The 17,210-nt window shown below is 48.0% G+C and overlaps 3 protein-coding genes across 7 annotated transcripts; all 3 read right to left on the bottom strand.

Annotated features, from left to right (window-relative positions):
* Nucleotides 1-6: 6 nt before the first annotated feature.
* LOC120658297 (F-box/kelch-repeat protein At5g42360-like) lies at nucleotides 7-2,627 on the bottom strand. Its single transcript, XM_039936549.1, has 2 exons — nucleotides 449-2,627; nucleotides 7-133 (listed from the first exon to the last, which is right to left on the bottom strand). The coding sequence occupies exon 1, from the start codon at nucleotides 2,246-2,248 to the stop codon at nucleotides 494-496; it is 1,755 nt and encodes a 584-aa protein (XP_039792483.1). The 5' UTR covers nucleotides 2,249-2,627; the 3' UTR covers nucleotides 7-133; nucleotides 449-493.
* Nucleotides 2,628-3,257: 630 nt separating this feature from the next.
* LOC120658346 lies at nucleotides 3,258-11,455 on the bottom strand. Of its 3 annotated transcripts, XR_005668597.1 has the most exons (3): nucleotides 11,303-11,455; nucleotides 8,655-11,239; nucleotides 3,258-3,745 (listed from the first exon to the last, which is right to left on the bottom strand). XR_005668597.1 is itself a non-coding variant. In XM_039936607.1 (2 exons), the coding sequence occupies exons 1-2, from the start codon at nucleotides 9,142-9,144 to the stop codon at nucleotides 3,594-3,596; spliced, it is 642 nt and encodes a 213-aa protein (XP_039792541.1). In that variant the 5' UTR covers nucleotides 9,145-11,455; the 3' UTR covers nucleotides 3,258-3,593. The 3 variants fall into 2 exon arrangements, 1 of the variants encoding a protein (XP_039792541.1); XR_005668596.1 differs by having other exon boundaries at nucleotides 8,655-11,455.
* Nucleotides 11,456-11,772: 317 nt separating this feature from the next.
* LOC120658352 (protein PIN-LIKES 7-like) lies at nucleotides 11,773-16,914 on the bottom strand. 3 transcript variants are annotated; one of them, XM_039936615.1, is made up of 12 exons: nucleotides 16,682-16,871; nucleotides 16,052-16,464; nucleotides 15,701-15,950; nucleotides 15,530-15,609; nucleotides 15,289-15,413; nucleotides 15,074-15,198; nucleotides 14,746-14,982; nucleotides 13,013-13,129; nucleotides 12,819-12,919; nucleotides 12,665-12,717; nucleotides 12,352-12,537; nucleotides 11,773-12,223 (listed from the first exon to the last, which is right to left on the bottom strand). In XM_039936615.1, the coding sequence occupies exons 3-12, from the start codon at nucleotides 15,833-15,835 to the stop codon at nucleotides 12,099-12,101; spliced, it is 1,284 nt and encodes a 427-aa protein (XP_039792549.1). In that variant the 5' UTR covers nucleotides 15,836-15,950; nucleotides 16,052-16,464; nucleotides 16,682-16,871; the 3' UTR covers nucleotides 11,773-12,098. The 3 variants fall into 3 exon arrangements, with proteins under 3 accessions (XP_039792549.1, XP_039792547.1, XP_039792548.1); XM_039936613.1 differs by lacking the exon at nucleotides 16,052-16,464 and having other exon boundaries at nucleotides 16,682-16,914; XM_039936614.1 differs by lacking the exon at nucleotides 16,052-16,464 and having other exon boundaries at nucleotides 15,701-15,953.
* Between the last annotated feature and the right edge of the window lie 296 nt (nucleotides 16,915-17,210).

Here is a 17,210-nt window from a genome sequence, read left to right as displayed (position 1 = left end):
AGAATATAGATGTTCTGAAGTATGAATCTGTTCAATATCATTAAAAAAAGATCATGTCATCCTATAAATTAAGTTGGGAAAACATGAGTATGAATTGTCACTATGACGTCTACAAGCAATGTAATTCAATCAAGGGAACGTATCCAGTGCAAACCACAGTCTTCGTGAAAACTCATGCAAACCATAGTAAAAAAGTCGTCTAAATTCACCCAAAAAATCACACATGTAGATGATATGATGATACACAATCTTGTAAAATATCTTATCCAAACTCGACTTCGTTTGTGAGATATAAAAATAACAATGGACAAGATATTTTACAAGATTATATATCACCATATTATCTATATGTGTGATTTTTTTGGAGAATTTAGACAATCTTTTTGCCGTGGTTTGCACGGGTTTTCACGAAATTGTGGTTTGCACCAGATATGCTCCCATCAATCAATGGTTCCGTAAGACATACAAATCTGTGCAAACGTAAGCAGTGCAATTACAGGTGCAGCACGGCCATGGATTTCAGCCTGCCGGACATGGCGTCGGCCTCCGTCGCCGCGTTTTCCCGGCCGATCCGGCTCCACTTCTGCTCGGTGTCCGAAACCCGGCAGGCCGTCACGAAATCCAGGACCTTGCCGAAGATCCTGAACATCTCCACGGCGTAGATCCTGTCCCGGCCGGCGGCGAACGCCGCGTTGGGGTCCATGGGCGCGTCCGGGTGCACCGCCGCCTCAGCCCACTGCAGCGAGGCGAGGTCGAGCTCGAACAGCTTCCGCACCACCTTCTCCCGCCGGTCCGCCGGCCCGTGGCGGTCGCACCACGACACGCAGAGCATGAACAGCCGCGACGCGCAGCACGCCAGCGTCGGGGCGTAGTCGCGGAGCCGCGGCGGCGGGCGGGACGTCTGGACGACGACCCAGGAGCCCTTGTCCAGATGGTAGCCGACGAGCGTGTCGGACTCGCAGTAGACGTAGAACACCCGGCCGCAGACGGCGCCGGAGCACGCCAGCCCGACGTCGGTGGGGAACCCGGCGATTTCGACCCACTTGTCGATCAGGGGATCGTATATCTCCCCGGACACCAGCGGCTCGTCCCAGTGCCCGCGCCCGCCGACGGCGACAATGGCGAGCCTCGGCTGGCCTTCCTCGCCCTCCGGTCCGGCGGATTTGTCATGAGACCAATCGAGCTCCGTGGAGTCGGCGTCCTCGTTCAGCATGTCCTTGAGCCGGAGGCGCCGGAGGGAAAGCCTGTGCGGGTCCTCGTACACGGCGGAGGCGCCTCCCAACCGGGACCTGCCCCGCCGGACATGCTTCTCGGCGCGAGCGTGGAGAATGCTGCAGGTGGCGGACATCTCAAACACTCCCAGCACCGGCCGCGACCGCGCGGTCCGCATGGGCGCCGCCTTCCGCCACGAGCCGGTGAGAGGGCTGAACACCAGGACCCCCTTGTGGGTCTTGACCTTGCCTCCGGCGTCCGAGCCACCGGACCGGCCGCCGACGACGTAGAGGTCGTCCCCGACGCCGGCGACGGAGAACAGGAACCTCCCCTTGAGCCCGCTCGCCCCGATGCGGCGCCACCGGTGCGCGGCCACGTCGAGCGCGTGCACGGCCGGGGCAGGCGCGGCGCCCCACCCGACGTCGCCGTCGACCCCGAGCAGGAACAGCCACGGCGCCCGGCGCGGGTCCGCGTCCCCCTGCTCCTCGCGGCGCATCCGCAGGAACTGCGGGGCGACAGTGAGGTCCCTCCAGCGCCTGCACACGCACCGCGCGGCCAGGAGCGAGGCCAGCGGCAGGCGGCCCAGCACCATCTCCATCACGTCGTCCGGGAGCACCGCCAGGGACGCCGCCGCCGCCTCCTTCACCACCACCACCGCATCGGCGCCAGCTCCCGACGTCCGGTGCGGCTCGGCACTGGCGGCCGCAGCGCCTTTCTTCCACGAGAAGCACTGCAGCGCGCCGTCCTCCTCCTCCTCCTCGCCTTCGCCGTCGTTTCCCGCGGGGCGCCGGCGCGGGGCCGCCGCGGGCGCGGCGGAGTCCATCTCGTCGCAGTCGCAGACGCGGCACCCGCCGGCCGCGCCGAGGGGCAGCCTGAGGCAGCTCCTCCTCCTCGTCCTCCTCCCGGTGCCCCCGCGGCGGCGGCCATCGCGCTCGCCACGCTTCCGGGGGTCGGCGACGACCACATCATCCGCAGGGTCGGCGCGGAGCAGGGAGGCCAGGCTGTTGCTGCCGGATCTCTGGAGAGCCCTCGGCATCGGCGGAAGCGACCAGCCGGCGCTAGGTGGAGAAGAAGTGGTGCGCGGAGGAGGGGATGGCCGCCGGGGCGTGGAGGTGGAGGAGGATGCCCCGGAGCAGGACGGCGAGGAGCTTGGCGAGGGAGGAAATGGAGAGCATCGCGCCGGAGCCCGGAGCGGATTATTTGGGGCGGTGGTGGGTGGGTGGAGTGGGAGTTGGGGAAAGTGGACGAGGCGCCGACGTCCCGACGAGGGGTGGGTGTGGGTGACGCCACGCGCGGGTGGTGGAGCGGAATGGATCGAAGCGGAGATAGAGGACACAGCTAGCGGGTGGTGGCGCGGAGGGGGAGAGTCGTTGCGCTGCCGTCCGCGCGATTCACGGGGCTTCCATGGGCGCCGATGGGCCGGGGCGCGCGTGCGCGGGAGCTTTTTGGATGCCGCCTCGGCGGGATCCATCCGGCCGGGCCTGCGGACGAGCGGGCGCTGGATCCCGTGCCCGAGAGCGGCGGAGGGGGGCCGTGCCCGTGCGCATGTGAGTGTGACTGAGACTAACGGCTTTGCGACTTTGAGCATCGGCCGTTGGGTGAACGTGTAGTTCCTCGTACAGTCGTGAATTGGCAAAGGACGATCTGGGGCTTAGTGGCTGCGCGAGTCGGCGAGTCCGCTGTCCGGTAACAGAGTTTGACCGTTCGGTACTCTGTTTCAAGCCTTTTTCTTGCTATGGTTGAAGTCTTGTGAGACCAATAACTTTCTTTTTTTAGACCAATAACTTCTCTAATAATCTTTGTAGAATAATCCCAAAAAAATAAGCGTTTGGTTTTACAATTACAGTGATAGGGGGAACATATGCTATGCGCTGATACAGCTATCATATCAGTCACATGTAGGGCAGGTTTTGCAGCTGCAGCTGCATCTGCAGCCGGCCTTGCAGCAATCAGAAACAAACACCATAGGCGTGATTTTTTTTTTCTTTGGGCAAAGGCGTGAATTTTTGTACATTCCTTACATTAGGACTTAAGAGCACTGATTCTTTTTTTTTCGAATCGAGGTCATACCCCATTTCCATTGCAAACGGAAATATCGGGAGTCTGATACAGATAAGAGTAGAAGGGGGTGGTACGGTTCGGATAGAGAGACACCTGAATTTTGACATTCAAAATTTCAGGAGCTCTGAACCACAACCCACCAAGGCCCTAGGCTTCCTAAGGCTAGTTCACACTTAAGTACCTTATGACAACTCTAACAGGGAGCCACGAAAGGCGAATTAGACTAAAGACAGAGCGACAAAGCGAATAGTCTGTAAGACATGCCACACAACATTCAAAAGCGAGACGGCAGCAACAGGATTACGGGCAGAAAGCTTCCATCATGCATCGCCCTCTTCATCAGAAGCGTCGTCTTGGGGTGCCGGTAAGCAGATCAGCGGACGGGGTTCCTGAGCCAGAACCTTGTAAGCACACGCGAGCAGCACCTTGCCTCCTTCCAAGATCTTGTTCTGCAGATCCTCACCATACAAACCTGCCCAATAAAAAATGAAGGAACAAGCATGAATGATAATCTCGGCCGAGTGTTTCTGTTTTTTATCCTCGAAACAAGCTTTGTTTATGTGTTTCCAAATAGCCCAGCAAATAGCAGCTAGGCAAAGCATATGTGTTGCTGACCCCCCCCCCCCCCCCCCCCCCAAGCCATTTCTGAATCCAACCACGGTGTTGTATAAAGTCTCCAGGAATGTTTGTTGCTCCCAGGCAAAGACCTACAATCCCCTAGATAACCCTAGCAACAGGGTAGAGAAAGAAGAGATGACATGTTGATTCAGAAGCTTGACAGAAACAGCATGTGGGATTGCCTGACCAATTTCGTTTCACCAAATTTTCTTTAGACAATATAGCATCCTTTTCTGCAAGCCAGCAGAAGATCTTGATTTTGTAAGGGATCTTTGCTCTCCAAATGTGAGAATATTTTTGGCCTACTTCCTCAGAAGTTAGATAATTGTACATTGATTTGGTGGAGAAGAGTCCAGATTTATTCCACTTCCAAATAACCTCATCATCAGAGTTGTTGAAATTATAGTCATAAACCTCCTCCAGAATACTAATCCATCTATCAAGTAGAATAGAAGGAAGCCGCCTCCTGAATTCTAGACGGCCGTCCACATATAAAACATGATGAACATTAGTGAATTTCTCCAGACAGAGATCATACAGTGTGGGAGCAAGAAAACAGAGAGGTTTATTGTGTAGCCAAGTATCTTCCCAAAAAAGAGTCAATTTGCCATTGTTCACTTTCAGTTTTCTTCCTCTTAAATAGAAACTCCTCACACTGAGAAGATCAGACCAAACTGGAGAATCATCTAATTTGTGCTTAATGGTGCTAATCAGACTCCCTCTGAAATATTTAGCTTTCACAATATCTTGCTATAGGCCTTTTTCATTGTCCAGTTTCCACCACCATTTACACAGAAGACTAATATTCATCTTCCCAATACTCTTAATGCCCAGGCCTCCTTTTTCCTTACTTTGACATATAGTACTCCATTTAATTAAATGATACTTTCTCTTGATAGTATTGTCTTCCCAGAAGAAAGTTCTTCTTTGTTTATCAAGCCTGGCTGTAATAGTTTTGGATACGAGGTACATGGACATATGGTAGATGAAAGTAGTGGATAAGCTTGAATTTATCAGAATGGTCCTACCAGCAATAGACAAGGAATTGCCTTTCCAACTCATCAACTTCTTTGCATTTTTCTCTATTAGATTATCCCAATTTTTGACATGTAATCTGCTAGGGCTGACAGGTACACCCAAGTATTTTAGAGGGAAAGAGCCCACCTGACAGTTAAAGATTTCTGCATAGGCTAGGCATTTGTTCATATCTCTATGAATCAAAAGCACCTCACTTTTGTCAAAATTTATCTTCAAACCAGACATCATTTCATATAGATATAATAGGAGTTTGAGATTTCAGGCCATATCCATATTATCTTTGAGGCAGATGATTGTGTCATCTGCATATTGCAGAATGACCACTCCTCCAGAAAATAAGTTGTCAGCAAGACCACAAAGCAAGTCATTCCTCTGGGCCTGCCTGATCATTCTGGATAAATAGTCTGCAGCAAAATTGAAAAGAATTGGGGACAGGGGATCCCCCTGTCTAACTCCCTTGTGGCTCACAAAATAAGGTCCTTCTTTGTTATTGAGTACTATACTAACGCGCCAGGAATTGGCGCGCGCTCATGCGTCGCGGCCCCACGTGGGCCCGGGGGTACTGTTCACCATTTAAAAATAATAAAAAGTACTGTTCATGTGGGGGTACTGTTCATAATAAAAAATAATAAAAAAGTACTATCCATGTGGGCCCCACCGGGTACTGTTCATAATAAAAAAATATAATTCGAAATTAAAAATAAAAAAATTAAAAAGCGACCCCATGTGTTTAAATGTTTAGTTTTTTATGAAAAAAAATTATATACTACATTTACCTCTATAATATATTGGATTTCATTTTCACTTTGTGAACTCGCAAAATATAATTGAATCATACATTCATTTCTAACCCTATCATTTTTTCTACCAAAATTAATAATTAGTGCAACCTAATCCATCAATTATATCTACTAACATACACAAAATAAATTCTTCTATGTACTATTTATACAGGAATGAGCCCTGTGTGTTATTTAGGTGTTACCCACATAATATTCAATTGGAATCCACCCACAAAATATATTTAATTATTTATTTACATGAAAACAATAACCATATTTCATACACTACGTCTACACGTGCTAGCCCCTACTACTTATTGGATTTTAATTCCACTTCATAAACTCGCAAAATATAATTATATGACAATCTATCAACTATACCTATCACACTTCATTCAATACATCAACACGTTGCCAAAATATATCAGCACGATATTGCTTTAACTGTAATATACGATAATATATTTTTATTATTATTTTACATCAAATCTTTTGCTACAGGCGCGCAAAGCGCGCCAACCTGCCTAGTTCAACTTAATACACGTGGTACCTCCTGACACCACCATCTTTATCCAATGGCACCAGATGTCACAGAAACCCCATAGTTTCAGGCAAGAGAACAGAAAATCCCAATTCACTTTATCATAAGCTTTTTCAAAATCCAGTTTTAAAATAATTCCCACCTCATTTCCTCTTTTGGTTTCATGTAGGATTTCATGAAGAGCAAGTACTCCATTCATAATATTTCTACCTTTCATAAAGGCAGACTGTGATTTCAGAATGAGTTTATCCACAAGATTCTCCAATCTGATAGACAAGACCTTAGTGATCCATTTGTATAAGCAGTTGAGTAAATAAATGGGTCTAAACTACTGGATTTTTTTTATACATCTTGTATCTTTGGAAGGAGTGTAATGACTCCATAATTTAGTCTCCTCATGTCGAAACCACATTTGTGAAAGTCATCAAAGAGCTCCAGAATATCAGTTTTCACAATATCCCAACATGATTGATAGAATTCAATAGGGATTTTATCAGGACCAGCAACTTTGTTTCTTTCCATTTGAAACAGAGCATGTTTGATTTCAGCTTCAGAAAAAGGCTGGGTTAAAGAGAAATTGTCCTCATCAGAAACCTTTTCAGCTAGCTCCCGTAAATTCGGATCAATAGGAAATGAATTTCCAGGGGAAGGTCCAAACAGGGTTTTATAGTAATTTGTAGCATGAGCTAAGATATTATCATCTCCTTCAATGATATTATCCCCATCCAGCAAGGTCAGGATGGTATTTTTCCTTTTTCTTCCATTTGCAACCCTATGGAAATATTCAGTATTACTATCACCTTCAAGTAACCATTTTTCATGAGATCTTTTGAACCAATACAACTCTTCCTCCTCATTAATTTTGATAATGTTCTAAAGCAGGTGAGATTTTCTCACTATCTGTTCAAGGGATAGTAGCCCATCCTCTTCTATTGTTTGAAGAGTAAGAAGCTCATCATGCATATCAGCTTTAGTTTTTCTAAGGACACCTTGCTTCTACTCTGTCCAGAGGTGTTTTCTATTGCAAGGTCAGCTTCTATTGTTCAAGGGATAGTAGCCCAACTCTTGATAATGTTGTTTAAATCTTTTGAGCTTTGCTTGTACTCTGTCCAGAGGTGTTTAGGCAAAACAAGGTTTGTTCCAAAGTTTTTGGACAGTAGGTAGGAAATTTGGATCCTTAAGCCAAGTTAACTCAAACTTGAAGGAGAGCTTAGTAATAGGCACATTACTCTGAGTGGTTAGAATAAGTGGATTATGATCTGAGAGGTCCCTTGGAAGTTTATAGACTAGGGCAGTTGGGAAGATAGATTCCCAAAATTTGTGAACAAGATCCCTATCCAGCTTTTCAAGAGTTGGAAATTCTTGGTTATTAGACAAGGTGAATCTTCCACCAGTCATCTGAATTTCAATCAGCTCTTGTGAAGCTATGATAGAGTTGAATAGATCAGTATGCTTATGAACTCCATTATTTTTGTTCTTTTCACAAGCAAATCTTATAATGTTGAAGTCTCTACCCACCAGGATGGGGTCTTTACAAGTATCACAAAACCTTGCAAGTTCAGCAAGGAATTCATCTTTGTTTTCCTCTTGGGCTGCTCCATATACATTCAGGAAGGATCATTTCACCTTGAGCAATTTATCCCAGATAGTCATCTGGAGCATGTATTTGCCTTCCCTAAAAGAACCCACTTCCAGCTTGTCTGTATTAATTCCAGTGAGAATACAACCAGACCTACCTTTGGCAGGAATCCATTTCCACAAATAATTTTTGTGTGGATCAAACTTAGCAAGAGTGCTATCTTCAAAATTGCCTATAATGGTTTCTTGTAAACCAATGAAATGAAATTAGTGTTCTTGAATGAGATTTCTAAGAAAGGAAGAGACACCAATTTTCCTGATGCCTCTGCAATTCCATAGAAGACCTTTCATTTTTTCTTTCTGGAATATTTTTTAGGTGGAGAAAGGTCATGGATTCCATGACCAGAACTCCTACCTTTTTTTGAGACACCAGAATTTTCCTTGTGTTTAGGTTTGGAAGGTTTCCTTCCAGAGTGGGAAAGTCTTTTGATTGATTTCCTACTACGTTTGAAAGTTACCAAAGTGAACTCTTCATCCACATAGGATTCATTGTTTTCCCACTCAAGTAGAGAAGAATAGATGCCAGAAGCAGAAGGAATAACTATAACATCAGGTAATTCAGTGTTAAGTTCTTCATGGCAAGAATTGATAACAGATTCAGCAGCTTTTTTATTAAGATTATATCTAGCAATCTCAAGCTCTTTAAATAAGGTCTATTGTTTGAAAAGTATTAGAATTAAGAACTACCCCCATGTTTGTTGCTTTCTAAATGATAATATCATTGTCAAGTGTAGAAAAAGAGTTTGAGAATTCATAATGGGTACCTTCAAATGGCCTCTTCTTCAGATGGTTGTCATCTTCTGTCTTCAAGAGTTTAGTCATTTGTCTGTCACTTGTTCTTCTTTCCTTTCTTTTCTTCCTGAGTTCCTCACAAGGATTGTGCAGGTTCTTTAGGTTGATTTTCTTAGAAGCAAGCATACTGACATTATCTTCCACAAAATACTTTTGCCCAACTTCCTGGTCAGCATTATGTTCATCTAGATTTGGGATTTCAGATTCTTTGATAATTTCCTGAACTTCTGGTAAGCAGAGATCCTTTTCAGTTCCAGACTGCAGCATTACTTGGGGAGTTGACCCTTTAGTGGTAGTTGTCATGAGAGGACCATCACCTTCATTGGAAGTATTAACAGCATCCACATGACCATTAATGAGAGAGTCTAGAATATGAGGATCTGGAAATTTCTGAACAGAGACAAACAAACTGACAGCTTGCCATCCACTGATTTTCATTTCTTTTTGTAGAGGGTTCAGCATCTGTTCCTAGCACATTGTTCACCTGTTTTTCAAAATCAGTACTGCTATCACTATCATCACTGAGATCTTCAACAATAGGCACATAGGTAGCAGCAGGAATGGCTTCTTCTATTCCCATATGGTCTCCTGAGTCTTTCTCCACCAGGTTAGGAAATTGAGTTTTTACCTTGTTCATCATGAGCTTACTGGGTGCAGATCTAGAGAGTCTTACAGCCACATCCACAACAGACCCAGTTCTGCAATGTTGCTTTCCTTGAAAGGAGTCAGTCACAGGATCTTTCCCTTTACTGGTTTTTGTTCCAGAATCAGAAGGGCCATGGTAATATGTTCTTGGTCTTTTTGGACTTGCTTGAGTTTCAGGGTTCTCCAATGAATCAGCAACCCCCAAGTTTATCATGTTATCCTCTTGAAGAGCTTCCCTTTTAAAGAAGAAGTCATAGATGTATAATCCCAGGTTACACTCAGCAGATGGAGGAACAAGATCAACATTTCTGCAGGCTATTTTTACCCTTACAAAATCTCTGTTGAATCTTGTTGATTCATCAATCTGTATTGTTTTCCCCACCAAGCCACCAATCTTGGCTATGGTTCTAAGCCCTCTTTGGTCAGCAGGAATTCCACCCACCTTGAACCAAGCCTGTTGCAATTGACCCTTAGCATTCACAACAGATGTCCATGGTTCAACAGAGAACTACACATCAAGTCCTTTCATCCCCCAAGTCAAATTTGATGTACTCTAGGACCATTTTGGCTGTGGGAAACCTCATAGAGAATTTGTTGTTGGTTATCTTCCTTTCACTCCATTTCCAGTGTTCACTGCTCACAACTGATTTGAATTCATTTTCAATTTGCTTTGCAGTAAGTTCTCCTCTCTTCACTGTTATAATTGCAGTACTAGCCTTTTCCCTAACAGCCTTAGGATCAATACTTTCATCTATATAAAAGAAACTCTGATTTGGAACCTGTGCAGCACACAACTCAGGTCCAACATTCCAGAATGGCTCTCTCTTACAGTCAAGGGTAGTATGGTTAGCAAAGCCACATAACTCACAGAACATATTTCTCCTACAATCCCCAGTGGAGTGGTTTTTAGGCCCACAAATAGCACAAGCCATTCTTCCAAGATTTTGGTGTTTGCCTTGATTAGGATCCTCCTGATATTTCTATTGAGTGCCTTTTGATGCAGCATCCCCCCAGGGCCTTGTTGTTGCTGAGCATTCTGATCAACTTGGTAATGAGATTCTCTTGTCTGCTTGGGCTCCTTAACTTGTGTGTCTGCAACTGGAATTCCCACCCCACTTTGCCACGCGGCTCGATCCCAATTACTAGAAGATGAACCAGCAGCACCAGAATCCTTCCCACGACTAGAGTTGCGATCCCCATACATGTGCCATTCACCTCTTTCATCACTGGAGCCATGGGTATTTCTGTTGTGCTCAACCAAATCATCAGAACCCCTGGAATTCATCTTATGCTGAAACTGTCCAGAGAGGTCAACCTCCTTACTCTCATGATCATGTCCACTCTGATCCCGACCATCGATGTGTTGCCACACATTGGTACGAGCATTGGTTCGCCCAGCACCTCGACCCTGGCGGCCAGATCCGAAGCCCTCTTGCCGACTCATCTCAGCACCAGAAACACTTGCACAAAACGAATCCCGAACAACTTGAGCGTAGGATTTTGTACGTACATCCCCCAATTGTGGTTGCTGGAAGTACCCCACAAATCTGCCGATCAAAGCAAATTGCGGCGGGGCTTCCGTGGGGGATGATTCCTCAAACCCTAGCCGGGTCGGCCACAGGCTACTCGAATGACGGATTCGGCCACAAGCTTCGGGTCTAGAGAAACCCTCTCCCCCCAGATGAACACCCCGTGTCCCATGAGAAGGATCGACGCCCAAAATTCCTTCCCGAATCCGACAAACAGGAGGTAAGCGCACCGCGACCGGTTTTGAGATCTTCCCAAAACCAGTACGATGTGGATCCACCGGGAGAGAGATTCCCCCTCCGGCGATCGAATCTCCTGCCAGATGAACTTTTTGCGATTCCTTTGGAATCTCGGGCTCGGGGTTTCGCCTCGAAGTCCATCGTAACTGGATTGAGATGTTTTTGAGATTCACAGAAGTCGAATTCGCGCATTCGATCAACGAGCTCACCTCAGATTTCGATCGACGAAACGCGGATGAGGAATCGAAGGGGAAGGAGACAGAAGCGCCGAGGTGTTGCGCGAGAGGAACGGAGCGGAACATCGCGCCTCCGACCCGGTGCTGTTCCACTAGGAACATTTTTTCAGAGCACTGATTCCTTGACTGCAACGCTGCCGTTTTCAGCTACGTTTTTTTTTTCTTTTTAATGAAACCGTTTTCAGCTACGATCCCTGCAGGCCTGCTCCTTTGCTACTCGGTCGCATCATCTTAATCAATGGGCCGCTGGAAGGGGATGAAAGGCCGTGATAGGCTGTGATTCAAGTCTAGAATGCAGTGGGATTGGGATCCGAAGGGGGGAGTATTTGAGCTATTTAGCCCAATTAATAGCCCACTGATTATTCTAAAAGCAAAAAAAAAACTTCTAAAAACTCTATAAGCAAAAAGGACCAGGGCGCTTCGTGAAGAGATAAAAGGCCGCGTGTCTGAGACAGTATCTTTATCCATTTCTTCATTTCTTTTCTTTTGAGACAATTCCTTGTTTCTGCATGTGTACGTGAACAAAACTGCAACCGAACTCCCATGAAATTGTTTGAACTATGCCGACCATCAGGTCAGGCATCAGATCAATACAAACACAACAACAAATAATTACCTAAATGATCATTTGATCATAATCTACTGCAAATAACGTATCTATACTGCTGTACTATACAGGAAGGGGAATATCGTCCCCTCTCCTTGCTAAGCTGAATCTTTGCAAGCACAGGCTCGCAAATACGACCATGGCTCCTGCACCTGCGGTGGCTCAAGACAGAATGGACATGAAGATCGTCGACCATGTCGTCAGCGCAATCGCCGCAACGAGGTACGTCCAGAGAAAGATCACGGAGCATTCCTCTTGTGCAACATCAAACAGCTGGGCCATGGTTCCTGAAACAGAGCTCGGAGATGGTTAGCTTTATTGTTGGAAACTGAGGCGGCCAGGTCTCTCTCAGGAAAGCAGCTGCCTCACACAACAGAACGACATTTTTTGTTTCAGAGCTTTCAGTAGCGCGTACCAATGTTCATCGCCGGAGGCAGGGCGAACTGCACCATGAGCACGTAGCGGTAGAGCGGGTCGTGCGACAGGAACCCGACTCCGTACGCGGCATGGACCACGGCGATGCCGATCAGCGGCAGGATCACGAAGCGTATGCAGACGATCGTGATGATCACCGTGCGCTTGAGCCCCGACTTCCGAAGCCCTGCGCGCGCATTCATAGCAGTTTCAGTTTCAGAGCACGGCCGTTGTCCAGGTGGATACGATGGATCGCCAAGAGTCTGATCATCATCAAAATAGTAGCTGACCAGTAACACTAGACTAACACCCACCTTGCGTCAGGTTTCCACCTAGGATGAGGGTGATGCAAGGAATCGTGCCATCGCTGCAGGTGGAGCAAACAGTGAGTGATACTAAAGAAACACTGAAAATATGCTGCAGCAGGTCGGCAGACACTCGGACAGCGGTCGTCAAATGTGTGCTTACCCCATCAGTTGGAGGGAATCCTGTAAGACTTTGAACGGAGCTCCCTCGCCGATGATTAGCGATTTCAACCATGGGACCAGGCCAACAACAAACCCAGTTAACTGACCCAAGAAGAAGGTAGCATCACATCAGAGTTAGTCCATGCATTTTATGTGCCATTATTGTGAAGTGAGATGCAAAAACATCAAACATACTGCGGATATCGTTGGTGGTGCCATCAGCTCCTCGACAAATTGGTGGACAGTATCCTTCAGATTTGTCCAGAATCCCTTGTCGGCGAGCTCACTTTCGCAGGACAAGAGCGGGGCCTCCTGCAGTTCTGGCCATTCAGACTCTCTGAAGATGTTGAGTGTGTAACGAACATGGCACCATTGATGCCATTTCGAGTGATTTTGGTGATCGAATGACAACACAACACTTGGACTAATATGATTGTTAAGATGATCATTCTCAGACTTTTAGGTTCAAGTGATGACAAAGAGAAAGAGAAAATAGGCGTAGCAAGGCCCGAAGGGCAGCCCCTACGGGGGTTCCGCTACCCGGTTAGCGGACGGGGGTCGAGGGGGAGCCGCCCCTCGCGGGTCTCAGGGCAGCGCCCTGAAAGCTCTTCGGATCAGGAGCACCGGAAGAACCGACGCCAGGGGCACCGGTGCATCCGACGCTTGTCGGAAGAACCGACGCTACGATGTTTGGTGCAGGAGGAAATCGAAGCCAAGTCAGCCTACAGGCACCGGTTGAACCGACGGGTCAAAATGGGGCATCGGTGCATTGGCCGTCCTTTGTACCAGAGGCGATGTCAGTGCCCAGGAGAAGTGTCTTCAGCACCGGTTCAACCGATGGGGCATCGGTGCATACCACCGGTGTAATGACGTCAGCGTCCAGGAGAAGATTCCTTCAGCACCGGTTGAACCGGTGAGGCATCGGTGCATTGCATCGGTTCAACCGGTGGTCTCTGCGTCAGTCGTCAGGAGTCCAACGGCTACTTCGTGTTATGAGTGACCGGATGAACCGACGCTACCCTGCCAAGAGGCATCGGTTCTTCCGGTGGTACGCAGATTTTCAGCTAACCGTTGGAGCAACGACTACAAGACTTGGTGGCCTATATATATGCCTCACCCCGGCCATTTGAAGATTGCTGGAGTTGCTGGACATCCCACACACACCCAAGAACATCTCCAAGCCATACAAAAGCATCAAGATCATATCCTTAGCCCTTAGCACACTTTGAGAGTGTTGTGTAAAGGATTAGCTCTTAGTGAGTGAGTTTGCAAGGCTTAGAGCCTTTGTGCTGTGGTTCATTAGTGAACCAAAACAAGAGCTTGGTGCGCCGGCACCTTGGAGCGTGGAGCTCGCCGGCAACGTCATCGACCCTCCGACTTGGTGTGGAGCGGCGACGACACCTTTGTGCGGGGGACGTGGAGACCCCCATCCTTTGTGGAGAAGCTCCTTAGTGGAACCCGGGGCCAAGGTGACCGTGATTGTGTTCACGGGAGAGACTTGGTGGCCGAGTAGCAATACTCTTAGTGAGTGCTACAACAACGTGGATGTAGGTGTGCCTTTGTGGCTAACCGAACCACGGGATAAACACCCGCGTCAAGAGTTTGCTATCTCCTATCCCGCTCTTTAAGCTTCCGTATTTCATTCTAGTAATTTGTATGCCTTTACTTTCATAGAATAGTTTCTTGATAGGAAAGGCTATAGATTGCTAAACTCTTTTGGGATAGGGGTTTTACACTAGAACAACCTAGTTGCACATCTAGATAGCTTGTTTTAGTTTAAGCTTTGTGCAAACTAGTTGGAGCCATAGGTCTAAATTTTTATTAGTGCCTAATTCACCCCCTCCCCCTCTTAGGCTAGAGCACCCGATCACTTTCAGAGTGACCAAATGACCATGGTCCATGGATGCAGTGGACTGTTCTGAACTTACCATTGGATTCTCATCTGTCCGCTCATCAGGCTTAACTGACGTCGGAAGAGATGCCTCCTCGTCACTGTAGGCAGATGGACCATCTCCTTTGCCTTTGGAATGCTCCGCGTCTTGGACAGAATGCTCCTCGTCGCTGTCGGCTGGGCACTGGATGCTTCTGGACTGCATCTTGTGATACAGTTTGCCTGACTTCTGCATCAGGCTGTATGTGTGTGTCCATATGAAAAGGCCACCCAACTGCAGAATCCTCCAGAGTAAATAAAAGAGATCACTCAAACACTCAAACTGAAGAACTAGCCTATCGTATCTGCGAAATAAATTGTCTTACAGCCATGGACAACGATGAGTAGGAGATCCCGCGCGAGCGGCAAATGCTCCGATCCTTCCCAAATGGGTTCCCATCTTCATCGCAAACGGCCGGGACAGTGATCAAGAGCAGGTTTCCGAGATTTCCTGCATTTTCAGTTTGAGGCCACTGCTGGTATCAGCATCAGCTCGGCATATATGTACATGAAGGGTAATGAAGCATGGATTCCACTGAACCTGCTGAGCAGAAGGCCATGATCAGGCCCCTGAAGTGCTGTGGTGGCTTCAAAATGTTGCATGCTATCCAACCCAGAACGCCACCGACCATGAACGCGATTGCTATATTAACTGGCATAAACCACCTGAAGAATAGAAGGCGTACGTTAGGGCCCTTGAACAATCACAGAGAAGCAGAAGTGCAGACTTGCAGTAGCTGTGTGATCAGTATTGCTCTGAAAGAGGTGGCCATGCTACTCACCAAGAAATGACATCCTCGAGCTTGACCGTCTTTGCAAGGCTAGCGAACATCAGAGATGGGGTGAATACGGTAAAAACGACCTGTCAGAAATTTGAGTAAGGTTAGACTTTATAATAATAATATTCAGTAAATAAATTGTGAAACGTTCTGTGGACATCAGACAGGACTCACCTTGTTCATATCCCTTCGAGCACTTGTGGTCAGGACATTGCTGAAGCCGGAGGCCAGGTACGCTCCAACGAGACCAATGAGCAGGACCTGGATGATTGGCATAGAAGCCACCAGAAACAATGAGAAGAAACCCATCGTTTACTGACGTAGGATCAAGCTCCCGTTGATCTGCTTGTTATATGACGCTGAAGGACGGTTTCAAACGTCTCCTGAACGTGTCAAGAGTTTATCTGAAGGATGATGCTCCACCCTGATAAGATAACAATTCAAGCAAAAAAAAAAGTAGAATAAGCATCTGGAAGAATCTGAAGAAACGAAGAGAGGAAAAAGGAACAAGAGCTGGCAATTTACACTTGTGCCACATCTCAATGCGGAGACCTTTATTACTTTCCTGCACATGCTAAGTCGAAACTTGAAAAGGACAACTCCACATTGCTCGGAACGCATGTTTCGTTTTCAAAGAAATTAAATGCGGAATAGATGAAGAATTCCAAGATTAGGAATAAACAGAAGAAAATTCAGGTCCGCTGAAGCTTTTGCCGGCCCCAAATTCGCGTGCACTTCCTACGGTGTTAAGCTTAAGCATGTTCTTGTGAGCACTCGTCGTTTCAGGAATGACAACTTGGATGGCCCGTGCGAATTGAGCTTCGCAAGTCGAACCAAAGCTTAGCAGCATGCCAGATATGGGAATTACAACGTTCCATTATCCCAGCATTAATTCCAGCAGTGACAGCCGCCCTGCGGTCTGGAAATCTGAATTCCCTCTGCCCCCAAATTAAATGATGAGCACGGGATTTCCGGAACCAACCAGCCACAGGTTGCAAGATCATCGGTGAACCCAGGGCAAGCACACCCAGGATGGCAGGATCCCCATGGAAACCGAAGTCCAGAAACCAGATGAGAACGAAGAGCCAGGAACAGAAGAAAGCTGCGATACGGCAGCAGCAGCAGCAGCAGCATGACGATGAGGAGGAGGCTCACCTGAGGAACGCGCAACCGGTGGGGAAGGAGACGCGGCAAGAGGAGCGCGCGGCCTGGCAGGAGCCGCCAATGAGGCGACGGAATCGTGCAGTACCCGTCTACTCCTGCGAGCCCACCGGGGTTCCGGGAGACGGGAGAGGAGGGCTCTTATATGCCAGGCGGCCGCGGCCGGTCCGCTCAAACGGCAGGCAGCCAGCAAGGCAGCCGAGCCGAGCGCAGGCGCAGCCGGGGGTGAGGCGGTGACGAAGAGATGGATGGCGCCTGCACCGCATCCACCCGGGCGCCAACGCGGCGGTCGGCTGCCAGCCACGGCGCCCATCGCCATCGCCGTTACCTGTCCTGGTCCTGTCCTACCCGCCCGCTCCTTCTCTCTTGGACTCGCCAGTTCGGTGTCGTCCGCTTGGTTAACCGATTAATCTACTCGTGGGCGTTTCGCTGCTTCCTTCCTGTTACGTGCGCTCGCCGCCGTCTCAATATAATCTCCCGTCCCGTCCGATCGGGGCTCCAGCTCAGCTTCAAATAGCGCACA

The sequence above is a fragment of the Panicum virgatum genome, chromosome 2N, assembly GCF_016808335.1.
Source record: "Panicum virgatum strain AP13 chromosome 2N, P.virgatum_v5, whole genome shotgun sequence".
Lineage (NCBI taxonomy): Eukaryota > Viridiplantae > Streptophyta > Magnoliopsida > Poales > Poaceae > Panicum > Panicum virgatum.
The sequence above is the reverse complement of the archived record's forward strand: the minus strand, read 5'-3'. Positions and strand labels throughout refer to the sequence as shown.

Coding starts and splice junctions, on each gene's coding strand:
- LOC120658297 (XM_039936549.1), bottom strand. CDS start 2,248: ATGCCGAGGGCTCTCCAGAGATCCGGCAGCAACAGCCTGGCCTCCCTG.
- LOC120658346 (XM_039936607.1), bottom strand. CDS start 9,144: ATGCTGAACCCTCTACAAAAAGAAATGAAAATCAGTGGATGGCAAGCT. Junction 3,746..8,654: donor GAAGAAGAGGCCATTTGAAG/GTACCCATTATG, acceptor TTTATTGGGCAG/GTTTGTATGGTGAGGATCTG.
- LOC120658352 (XM_039936613.1), bottom strand. CDS start 15,835: ATGGGTTTCTTCTCATTGTTTCTGGTGGCTTCTATGCCAATCATCCAG. Junction 15,610..15,700: donor CTCGAAGGGATATGAACAAG/GTGAGTCCTGTC, acceptor AATTTCTGACAG/GTCGTTTTTACCGTATTCAC. Junction 15,414..15,529: donor CTCGAGGATGTCATTTCTTG/GTGAGTAGCATG, acceptor TCTATTCTTCAG/GTGGTTTATGCCAGTTAATA.